The sequence below is a fragment of the Astatotilapia calliptera genome, chromosome 23, assembly GCF_900246225.1.
Source record: "Astatotilapia calliptera chromosome 23, fAstCal1.2, whole genome shotgun sequence".
NCBI classification, from domain to species: Eukaryota; Metazoa; Chordata; class Actinopteri; order Cichliformes; family Cichlidae; genus Astatotilapia; species Astatotilapia calliptera.
The window spans coordinates 20,048,311-20,060,715 of NC_039323.1; the positions used below are offsets into that span (position 1 = coordinate 20,048,311).

At 40.5% G+C, this 12,405-nt stretch overlaps 1 protein-coding gene across 9 annotated transcripts in view; it reads right to left on the reverse strand.

Moving 5' to 3' along the window:
* agap1 (ArfGAP with GTPase domain, ankyrin repeat and PH domain 1) overlaps positions 1 to 12,405 on the reverse strand; it is a 179,805-nt gene that overhangs the window by 47,722 nt on the left and 119,678 nt on the right. For all 9 annotated transcript variants that reach the window (XM_026158520.1, XM_026158521.1, XM_026158522.1 and 6 more), the window contains one exon: positions 3,500 to 3,604. In XM_026158520.1, the coding sequence (XP_026014305.1) occupies positions 3,500 to 3,604 (105 nt within the window). The remainder of the gene's footprint in view (positions 1 to 3,499; positions 3,605 to 12,405) is intronic.

Below are 12,405 nucleotides of genomic sequence, written 5' to 3' on the forward strand. Positions count from 1 at the left end.
AAGTGATGAAGGTGCAGAGATGACAGGTACAAAACCTAATTTAATAACAGTTACAAAGACAAGTACAAAGTTGCTCCATAACTAGCCCGAACAGGTCCAAAACCAGGTCAGAACCAAATGCACAACCCAGACTAAACATGTCCCAAACAAAGTCACAAACCAAGCCCAAAACCCAGACTAAACATGTCCAAAATCAGGTCACAAACCAAGTCTAAAAAGTAGGCTGAACAGGTCTAAAACTAGGTCCCAAACAAAATCTAAACATGTCCAAAACCAGGTCAGAAAGAAGTGCAAAGGCTAGCCTAAACACGTCCACGTTGAAACCCATGTATAAAAATCGGTGCAATACCAAGTACAAAGTCAAAAACAAAACCACCTTAAATAAGTTTAAAACTAAGCCTAGGACGTACCTGAACAAGCCCAAAACCAGGTCAGAAACCAGTGTCAAAAAACCTGAAGAGATCTATAATCCATGTTCAAACCTAAAGCCTAAACGAACTTAAACACATTACATAACAGGTTTTTATGGTTTGTGTTATAAATTATATCTGTTGATATGCAAACTGTAAATGTACATTGCTTTTAATGCAAAATTATCTCAATGGACAGAAAACTGTAGTGTCTTCAAGTTATTATCTAAAGACTAAAAACTGAACTTGCATTTAAGATTCACTGAAGTTAGAACTTTCTATTCTAATTCTAATCAATTATTACTTTTACTGCTGGATTTCGTTTTGAACATTTGGATTTGGGATGTTTAAAAATGAATGTTTTAAGACCATCTTGGTTTCTATCTTGTGTTCACTCAGCGTTGGTTAGCTCTTTGCCTTAGTTTCAGGCTTATGAACACAAAAAAAGAAAAGAAAAACTGACTTCTAATCATTCTTTCTTGCACAAGAGTTTCTAAAAAATTTCTGCTCTTAAGTGCTCTTAACAACTCTCACTGCTCAGAGTCACATCGTGACAAGAGGCGATTAATTACTCTCGCCTTTTGTTGGCCTGATCTTCTCCTCTTTAGACTTTTCTTGGCAATTAGGTGGCATCTATTGCCATCCACTTAATTAGCGGCATTAATGTGATTTCTTTGCACATAGTCGGGCAATTAGTGGTGCTGATTGAGTTTCATTCGATTAGCCTCCGCAAACACGTTAATTGACGCCGGAGCTGCAGATGCAAAGCATTCAGGAAAACCTGGCTTTTGGTGCTGGAGGGGGTTTGTGTGTGTTGATGTGTTAAGTGATGAGTTTTAACACTAATTTACTGCATCAGCTGCTCTAATGGCTGATGGACGTGTGCAGTTTGGTGAAGTGTGGATATGTCTGAGCAAATCATTTGTGATTTAATGTTTCTGCAGATAAAACCAATAGTCAATTAGTCAAGAACAGCATAACAATAATCTGCAACTTCTAAAATGCGCTAATCATTGTTCATTTAGGTCATTTTTCAACCTAAAACAAATATTTTCAGGTTCTAAGATACTTTTTTGTCTGTCGGTGGGTTAAAACAAGAAAATCCAGGCAACATGGAGGGGACCTTTCATGCTTTTCTGATCAGCTTTGCACAAAACAAGCCATCCGTTGTCAAACAAAACAATCTGAATCCTGAAGAGATCAAACATGATGTCCAAGCAACCCTGAATCAGTGAAATGAAGGCTAAAACCAGTTCAAATAAGTCCAAAAAACCATCCAAAACACATAATTACTGAGCAGAGACCAACAAGAATGAAAAGAAAGCGAGCATACTCCTAAATTACAATGTTTCTAAATCAGATGTCTATAGAGTCCTTTACTCATTTTTTCCACAGTATTTTTCACTCCCATCTCTTGTAGTGACCCCAGCACTATCAAGTGGTCAATCAACTGTTTTCCAACCGCTCCATCCACCCCAACCTTATCCTGTCACCTCCAGTGCAGTTCATACATGTATTCCTTTATTGATTCAAAGCAAAAATATCGCCGCTTCATAAGAGATACAGTGGTCCCTCGCTATAACGCGGTTCACCTTTCGCAGCATCGCTGTTTCGTGGATTTTTTTTGTGCAATTTTGCATTTTTTTCCTTTCCCTTTTTTTTTTTTTACAGCACATTGTGTCCTGATTGGCTGTAGACCATTGTCAATCAATCTCATGCCGTGTCTCCTGTACAGTACAGAATGCGTCCAGCTGGTCAAATTTCTTCGATCACTAGTAGTGTGACTCTGAAGTGCTGTACTGTATGTTTGTAAGTTTTCCCCCAACAAACACAATCATGTTGACAAAACGTTTTGCACCATCAAAAGCAACCGTGGGTGGTTTCATTCTATAATACTGAACTTATTATTCTACGAAGGTTTGAACTTTGAGTGTTTAAATAAGAGAGAAAAGTGTGAAAATATTCGTGCCTGACTGAGAAAAGTGTATAAAGTGTGTAGTGAGGAGTTTTGTAGCCTTAACACATGTATAATAATTGTAAAATAAACTTGGCTACTTCGCGGATTTCACCTTGCGCGGGCTATTTTTAGAACGTAACTCCCGCAATAAACGAGGGACCACTGTAAACAGTATTTTTAAAAAAATAATCAATAAATTTCATTTATGTTTAGTTTAGAATTTGCGATTTTTAGCTTCTAAATATGTGAAATTGGCTTCCTTTCTTTGTTATTTAAAACAGTTTCAGAAAATTCTTCCAGTTTTCGACTGATGAACAGATTAATTAAACCACTTTAAAACGCAATCTTGAACTGAAGAATGCCCACATGGAAAATACGATGTAATTAAAGAAAATTATGAATACATTTTCACAACAAGTAAGAAAGAAAACAAAGTAACCGTATTAACACTATTACACACTGAAATGCTTTTTGTGTTCATTTTTATGATCAAATTTGTGATTTTGTAAAGCATCTTTTTGCACAAAACAACTGTATGTCTACATTTTAACATAAAAGAAAAAGAAGTCAAAATAAAACAAATTGATATGCACTCGTGGCCAAAATTCTTTGAAAACAAAAAAAAAGACAAAAAAACGTTAATTACACAACAAAAATGTGGCAAAAACCTATCAGAGGCAATACATCTAATCTGACTTCAGACTGAGCAAGAGGACAGAGAGAAAACGAGCAGCAGACAGAGTGAAAGACACAAAAAAGTGTGTGTGTGTGTGTGTGTGTGTGTGTGTGTGTGTGTGTGTGTGTGTGTGTGTGTGTGAGATAATAAAGCAGCGTCGGGGGCAGGATATTGTGCCAACAGGGCAGAGAGCTGGGGCAATTAGCAGAGACATTACAGATGATATTCACATCATCAGCGCCGACGTGGGCAAACAGATGACGAGTCCTAATTAATACACAAGCCATCAACACACACACACACACACACACACACACACACACACACACACACACTCGCAGGGGAGAGATGAAGAGCAGCAGATAGATGGAGGTCAGTGCAGGCTGGCAGAGCGCTGCAGTCTAATAAGCATTCACAGTGGCTGTATGTGTTTGTGCAATTGTGTATGTGTCTTACGTGTAGGCTCGGGTGATAGGTGAGCAGACCGTTGTCACACAGCGTCACGTACTTCTTCTTCCACTCCTTGTTGAGGGATTTACCGCTCCTCTTCAGCAGCATGCCCTGCAGAAAACACACAGATAAACACACTGTCAGCACACGCCTTTCAATGCAGCTGTACACTTTGAACATAAACAGCATCATCATCTGCAAAAGAAATTTCTGAACTCCACTATGATAATCCGCAGCCTCTCCGATAAGTTCCTCGGTATGTAGATGTACTCCATCGTCGCTGTCTTGAACGGCAGCTCTGCAGCGTCGGTGAGCTCGACCAGCTCTGGTTAAAGTGGCCATCAAGCGCCCAAGCACACCGACAGAGCAAAAGTAGAACAGCTGTGGCGCACCATTATGGTCAAGTGGGAGTACATACAGGGCAGATGCCACAATCCAAACAGGCAGTGTATGCTCGCTGTTGTCACCCAAAGTGAGGCCAAAATGGTCATGCAGTGAGCTCTGGTGTCATTTTTGTAACCTGACTAAATCTGTTAATAAAATACTTTGACGACGTCGCTTCTTTTCTTCATTTCTTGACATTAAAAATTTATAATAGCTTTGTAGAGATATTATTGAAGGTAATGAATGTGTTAATGGAAAGGTTGGAACAGCTGAAGGTGAACAGTACAACCATTTTGAGAAATGAACAGATTACCAACTTATTTGATGGTTTCAATGTTAAATTTGGTGATGATACAGAAATTACTGGTTTGATCACAGGAGATTTGACTCTTTACATGGTAGTTTTCTTCAGTTAATGAAAAAAGAATCTTTGATTTCAAAGTGAGCAGGAAGACATCCCAATAGAAAGTTACTGACAGTGAAGTCTTGCTGGAAATGAATGGAAATATTTAGGGACTCATTTAGGAAAACCTAGCTTTTTCGTGCTGGGGGGGATTCGTGTGTATGCTTAAGATCCGACTGTGATCCAGTCTTTGGCAATATCAAACAAACAAAACTATAAGCACACTTTAGCCTCAAATGTCTCTGTGATTTCACATACAGAACCAAAAAGAGAGTAAAAAAAACACAACTCCATTCAAAAGTGGACAAAAAATATATGGAAATTATTGTCCACTTTTGAGTCCTAATTGTGCATTTTAAAGCCTCTCGATTCCTCGATCTTTGTGCGGCTGGAGCTAAATGACGTCCAGAATCGGCTGAGTGAAGCTAATGAGCGAAACGAGAGAAACAACATTTAAAAGATCAGAGATGAGAGGAGCTGGATGTGAATAGATGGAAGGAAATCAGCGCTCATTTAATTGTCTGACTATCTTTTTGTTCGCTCTCTCTCCTACGCACATCAGCTGCGGCTGACTGACCGTTTAGGCCAAGCGATCGCCCGCTCACCGCCCACACTTCATTAGGAGAGAGAGAGAGCAGGAAGGTCAAAGAGAAGGCGAGAGAGCGGGATCAAAATAGGAGAAAGAAGCAGAAAAAAAAGAGGAGGCAGAGGGAAGAGGGGGAGGAGGGAGGAGGGGGGATAAAACTGTCCGCTGATTAGCAATTACAGCCGCGCTGCCACGCGTGTCACTTCACTGGACCTCTACAACATTAACACTCCGACAGAGGGTATTAATAGAGTCCAGCCGTGAAGGGAGGAAGAGGGGGAGTTAGAGGAAGATGAGGAAGTGGGGAGTGAGACGGACAGGCCAGGCTGATGGACAGAAGCCTGCTCGCCGGCGCCCCGGCCGCTCAGCTTTCATTAAGGCGGTCAGTAGTGGTGGGATAGCGCGGTAGGCCCGGGGTGACCCTCGCCGCCAGTGATGGTGCATTCAGTGTAATTGGCGGTGACATAATGCCATGAAGAAACGTCTCAGAGTGACAGAAGCAGGGGAGGAAAGGACAAGATGGCGAGCTATGAAAGAAAGGAGACCAATTTTTACCCTGGAAGGTCTAAAATACATTTTCAAGAGTAATATATGAGACTGAAATTCATCTTGTAAGGATGACACCAGAGGCAAAGTAGAAAATAAAAGATTGAATAAACTAGAAATACCCCAGAAAGGCCTTTAGTTTTGTATTAATAAAATAATACACCTCTATTACAGACAGTGAAACACAGAGTAAGGTTGGGTAGGACACCGTTTTACATTTAGAGACTGTTTAAAAAAAGGATATAACCCATTGTTTTCAGAAGATCCAATCTAAATTCTCAAGGCTGGTGTTTTGTCCACAGCCTTATTGGATTTTGGGGCCAGAAGTGAACAAGTTGATAAGTGATAAGTTTAATTTGATCAGCCAACTTCAGGAAACCTGCAAAGGGGTAGGTAGATTCTACAGTTTCCTGCACCAAACCTTGAGCTAACCTTCTAACCTTCTGTTAGTGCCATTAACAACACAAGCCTTTTTGTGTGACAACAACACAGCAAGCCAAATTAGCTACAGTTCCTCTAACGTCCATTTGAGTGAGTCAGCTTCAGACTCTAAGATGACCAACTTTACAGCAGAAATAAATATGTTTATGACATCTTGACATTCTACTTTTGCATCTTTTTGGCTACAAGATACCAAAATGACAATGGACATTAAGCTAAGCTATGTCGATGTCTTATTAACAGTCTGTCTTCAGCTCAGACATCAAGTGATACTTCAAAGCTGTTACTGCTAACAATGAGAATTAACCTACATTTGTCAGGATTATGTTTCATTTAAAATCATATTTAGAGCCCAAAAACACATAATAGAGACAGATAGAAGCATGTCTTGAGTGGAACATTCCTTTAAATTGTATAATTATATCACCCTAAAACCCCCCAAAAATACAGTGATATATAATTTAGGTCATATCAGAATAGATGTTCAAATGTCCTGCTGGTATTACAGACAGTGAACTCCCCACAGACATTCGACAGCAGTGATTCCACTAATTTCAGCTCATGTCACGAGGAAGTGAAACAGAGCAGTGTGTATGCGTGTGTGTAACAACAGGGCTTCCCCACGGTGCGCTAAACACGACTTGACGAGCTTCCTGCTGCTCTGAAGTGAAAGCTGCCGGCAGCCGTGCAGCTGTCAGGCCAGCTGATCATCCATTACTGCCTGTTAGTGAGCGAGCGCCAACATGTTTCCCGGCAGAGCCAGCCAGCCAGAGAGGACGTGTGTTTACATGACGACCATCATCCAATAAGACTTCAGGTCAGATAACTGTGGTGCGGGCTTTTCAATTATAATCCATCAGATGGATCATTTAACAGATAAATCTACAGTCTCAACACTCAAGAGGGATTTTTATTGTCAAGGGACGGGTGATTGAAATTAGAGTCACTCATGTAAACTCACCTTGACAAGTAAACACTGGCGATAATCATTTGAAGCAAAGAATACTTTAAGATTGTTAAGAAAATATATTAAGATGCTGAAGGAAAGAAAAGAGGAATAAAGAACCTGTGACAGTAACCAACCAAGAAAAAAAGATAGCACTGACTAAACCTCTGAATTATTAGACACTTTAAGCCTTAAGAAGGCAGTTGGTGGAATTTGGAGTTGGTGCATGCAGCTATTTTCATACAGATGTTAGTTTTTATAAGTAGCTGTATGCTCAAAAAGCTCAGCTGTTTAGTTATTGTTTCTTCAGAACATCAAGCTTGTTGCAAAGGTCAGCGTCCTTTCCTTCAGTTCTTTATTAGAGCTCTGTTTAAAAAATAAAGGATACTATGCGCTGGATCTATTTTGTCTACACTTGTTGGAGATTTTCTGAGCGTTTGAGTCCAAAATGTGAATGTCTGGAAGCTTAAATAAGGTTTTCTTTAATGGTCTTTATATTTGATTCAGTTGAATTTTTCACTCTGAAATAAAAAGTTTTCTGTACATTAAATGGAAGGAAAACAATTTATTAAGCACATAAACTGCTCAGCTGTTTCTTATTTCACTGGCTTGAAAAGTCATGCCCTTCACCTGGATCAAGGATTCGACAGAGACCCTTTGGGCCAACGCCTCTTTAACCATCTGAGACCTGATATGTTGTTGCTAAAGATAACATGATAAAGGTGAAAACTCTATCTAGAATCTCTCCAAAAATGCTAGATCCAGATCAACTCCTAAAATTTATCACGCCTGTGGGGCCAAGTAAACCTTTGTTAAAAGGTTTTTTGTCCATAGCTTTATGAGTATCCCTGCTAACAAAAAAGGAAAGCAATAATAACTTCCACAGCGGATATGATCGTTCAAAATACCCCTGAAAAATATGGTTTAATATGGCAATTACATCTGTACAGACTGTGAAAGCAAATGTGATTAAAAAAAAAGATACATGATACAAAATACATATATTGCAGAGCAATATTTAATTTTAAAGTGTAAAAGAGCAGGAACAGAAGGATCTAATCCCGCTTTTGAATTTCTGTCCATTTAAACGGACAGAAATTCCCTACAAAGCCCCAGTTTTAGCTTTTAAAGGGTCAAAATTGTTTTCTGCCCTTCAGTCTGTTTTTATCCTTTCTGGCTTAAAGTTAGATCACTACTACCTGAAATAATCCTCTAGCTGTTCTGTATAATTAATTTTACGGATATTTTCCACTAGGGCTGGGTATCGTCACTGATTTCTAGCATCGATTCGATTCCGATTCGATTAGAATTGGGGGAATTTTGCCTCAGACAGTCAGAATATTATAATTCAGATCATGCATCAGTACATTTCCATGTTTTTATATCTACAAAAAGAAAGCTGACACTTGCGAGACTTTATCAAGGGTGTAAGCATCACAGCAGATGCCTTTGTGTCAAAGTAACTGAGGATAAAACACAGAAAAACATGAAGGTGATTTTCCTGGCCTGGGATTTCTAAAAATATTCTGCAGTAGATCAAAAACGAAAGAAAACCATGGATCAACATATGAACATTATGCTGCTGAAGTGAAGCAGAGCAAAGTCACAGAGGTTGGATTAGAGACACGGCCAAGCGTTTTGCAATTTTGCATAATTTAAAGTTTTAATTTGCTCAGTAGCCTTTTGAACAGCAGATATGAGGCTCTCTGTTCGGAAGTAAGTAAAAGGAAAAAAAACAGCAGCCGACATCACTGTAAACAACGGTAGACTTGTGCGTGACAAGCAAGTGAATAATGCAGAAAAAAGATTTTTAGACAGGAAACTGTTCTTGAAGTACACTGAGAGAGAGAGAGAGAGAGAGAGAGAGAGAGAGAAGTGTGATTTTATTGTGGTGGAAGCAAAACAGCAAAAGTCAGAGGGAGTCCATGACGATGTGTTTGTGAAGCGTAGTTTGGATCTTCTTTTGCTGCTGGTTCGGTCAATATTGTTTGGAGAGAGATAAAACCTACAGCTTCAGAATCAGCGCAAAAAGGGCGTAAACACAAAATCAGCGAGCTGTCGGCTTTCAGCCCCGACCGTGTCCGTGCCATCGGGTGAGAAAGGCGACATCTCACTGATTCTGATCCGTCGGTGGTAGGGGTGGGTTTTAATAATCGATTCATCGATTAAAAGTGATTTTGGCTTGGATAACGTGATATCGATTCATAAAAATTCTTTTTTATATAAATGTATTTTTCCTTTTGCTCACTTCCCTGTATCCCCATGTAATGTCTGTGCTATATGTGTAAGGCCCATTTCACTGCAGGGCAACCTGCATGTGACGAATAAAGCTTTGATTGATTGACTTCCGAAAAGAAAACCTAATTTCTGCCGTTCAATACTGAACAAATGTAAACTTTTTAAAATTATGCAAAATGCAAAACGCTTAGCCGTGTCTCTAATAAAACCGCTGTAGAATAGAATAGAATAGAATAGAATAGAATAGCCTTTATTGTCATTGTACAGAGTACAACGAAATTGGAGTGCCACTCCCTTGGTGCAAGTTTCAATAATAAATATAAATGTAAAATATAAAAAGTACAAAAAAACAATCGTAAGTACTCAAACAATAGTATGTACAATATATACAGGATAGCAGCATTAATATAATGACAGTGACGGTATGGAATAGGTTCAATTGTTTTTGTGCTTATTTACTACGGTGATAGCTCTGGGAAAGAAGCTATCCCTGAATCTGTTTGTCCTGGTTTTATGTGACCTGTACCGTCGGCCTGACGGTAATAGTTCAAACAGTTGGTTGCTGGGGTGAGAGTGGTCCTTGATGATATTGCCAGCTCTGCTGAGGTACCGAGAGTTTGCAGTGACCTCCAGGCTGGGCAGAGAGCAGCCAGTGGTCTTCTGGGCTGTGTTGATGACCCTCTGCAGTACTTTCCTGTCTGCAGCTGAGCACCCTGCATACCATGTTGTTATGCCGTACGTTAGGATGCTCTCTATGGTGGCTCTGTAAAATGTCACCAGCAGCCTCTCCTCCAGGTTGTTCCTCCTGAGCACTCTCAGAAAGTGGAGACGCTGCTGGGCCTTTTTAACCACCGCTGTAGTATTTGCAGTCCAGGAGAGGTCATCAGATATCTGCACGCCCAGAAACCTCATGGAGTGTACCCTCTCCACACAGCTCCCGTGAATGTAAAGTGGGGCCGGGTCTGCTCTGCCCTTCCTGAAGTCCAAGATAAGCTTCTGTAGCTTCAGAGGTAATGTTCATAAATTGATTAATGGTTTTCTTTCGTTTTTGATGTACTGCAGAATATTTTTATAAAATCCCAGGCCAGGAAAATCACCTTCATGTTTTTCTGTGTTTTATCTTCAGCTACTTTGACACAAAGGCATCTGCTGTGACGTTTACACCTTTGATAAAGTCTTGCGTGCTCAGCTTCCTTTTTATAGATACAAATTATAATTATAATATTTCTGACTGTCTGAGGGAAAATTTCCCAGATTCAAATCGAATTGAATCGAATCGAATTGAATCGAATCGATTCAGGACCTTGTGAATCGGAATAGAATCGATTCTAGAATCAGTGACGATACCCAGCCCTAGTCGGCGGGTCCGCGCTGTGTGTTTACGTCTTTGTGCAGAATACCTGCTCTCATTTACTGTTTTAGCTGTTTGGTGGTTGTTGTAAATTGTTTGAGGTTCAACCTGAAATTCTGGCGTTTCGGGCAAAATAAATTTATATTAAAAGATCGATTCAGGATTTTAAAGAATTGATATCACGTTATCCAAGCTAGAATCAATTTTAATGGATAAATCGATAATCAAAACCCACCCCTAATTTTCACAGCCTGACATCAAAAATGTATTCTGATGTGTTTTGGTTGCATAATAGAAGAAAAGAATTAAAAATCAGTGGGGAAAAAATGTTGCTTTCATCTACATTTTGTGTTAATAGACCTCTCTGCATTGAATCATATCTGTTATTAACCTCTGTCTCTCTTCCACAGCATGTCTTTCATCCTGTCTTCCTTCTCTCACCCCATCCGGTCGCAGCAGATGGCCCCGCCCCTCCCTGAGCCTGGTTCTGCTGGAGGTTTCTTCTTGTTAAAGGGGAGTTTTTCCTTCCCACTGTCGCCAAAGTCCTTGCTCATTGGGGTCATATGATTGTTGGGTTTTTCTCTGTATCTATTATTGTACGATCTACTGTACAATATAAAGCGCCTGGAGGCGACTGCTGTTGTGATTTGGCGCTGTATAAATAAAATTGAATTGAATACATTTTAAGATTTTACCTGAATCCTAAAACAAAAAGTGAAATATTTTTGCACTACAGGATCAAAAGAGAAAGTAAATTGAAACAAGACAATGGAGCATTAAGAGGTGGATGGTTGATCACCACCAAACGAAACTGAGAGATGAACCAACATCTTTCACAGACCTTCACCTAAACCCGGGTTTTGGGGAGGGAGACGTCAGTGGATTAATTTTGTCCATTCATCCTGAGGATGACAAGCGATCAGTTTGTGCGAGAGGAAGGCTAATTGAACGCCACGTTGAAATCCTCATGATGGGTAATATCTTTCATTATTCACCTCCCCGAGCTTAGTGACACACTTATTTTACCTTCAGGAGGAGGAGAGGGGGGAGCAGCTATGACAGCTCACAAGGTCTCCACATTGGAAAATAGATGTGGGGAGATAAATACATCCTCAGATATACTCTCTCCCCTCCGACTGAGGCACTTCTCCGCCCTGGTGAAGTATTGTGGGGTAGTGCTTAGGAAAAGGTCGCTAGCTCCAGGGAGCGGGAAGATGAAGTCATTTGTTAAGCAACAGAAAACGTCCGAGGGCATCAATGAGGATTCTTCTCTGGAGAACAAAACAAAGGGGCATGAAGGGTCTGTGTTGGGTTTCAGTCGGAAAGAAAGCAAACAAGGATGGATAGACAAATAGATGTAGACAGACAACCCCCCAAAAAACAAAACTCCCCGAGACACTCTCTACCTTCACTTCTTTGCCTCGGTTGAAGTATTGTGGGGTAGTGCTTAAGAAAAGGTCGCTAGCTCGGGGGAAGCCAAGAGATGAAGTCATTCGTTAGACGACGCATCGGAAAGGCTCGTACCTGAGGGTCTCTGATTAAAGACCACAGCTGTCACATGTCCGGCATGTTCGAGGACGAACATATTGCACAGAAAATGATTTCTGAGGCGTAAAGGTGTGCTCACAAGACACAACTTTTACCTCTTTGTCTGAAGCTAAAACTGAGGAACATGAACAGTAACATGAACCATAATTCCTTCTTCCATTGTGTGAGTCAAATTAGAAGGAAAACTTTTCTCCTCTTGGAGGCTGCCTGCCTATTGATACAGACTAATCTACTCTCTAATCACTCAATCACCCCCCTATTTTGCTCAGACAATGGACTCTACCGGGGCCTCCTGAAGAGTGTGACAGCGGATCTTGGAGGAGATACGGGGCAGGCAATATCACTGGACAAACCCTCCACAGAACAGGATGATCTCAAAGGAGCTAAGGCCCTTTTGTTCTTCAACGTCCCTCGAGAGCAGGAGGCTAAATTAGAGGTGTCACCCCCCGCCGACAGAGGAGTGCGAGGG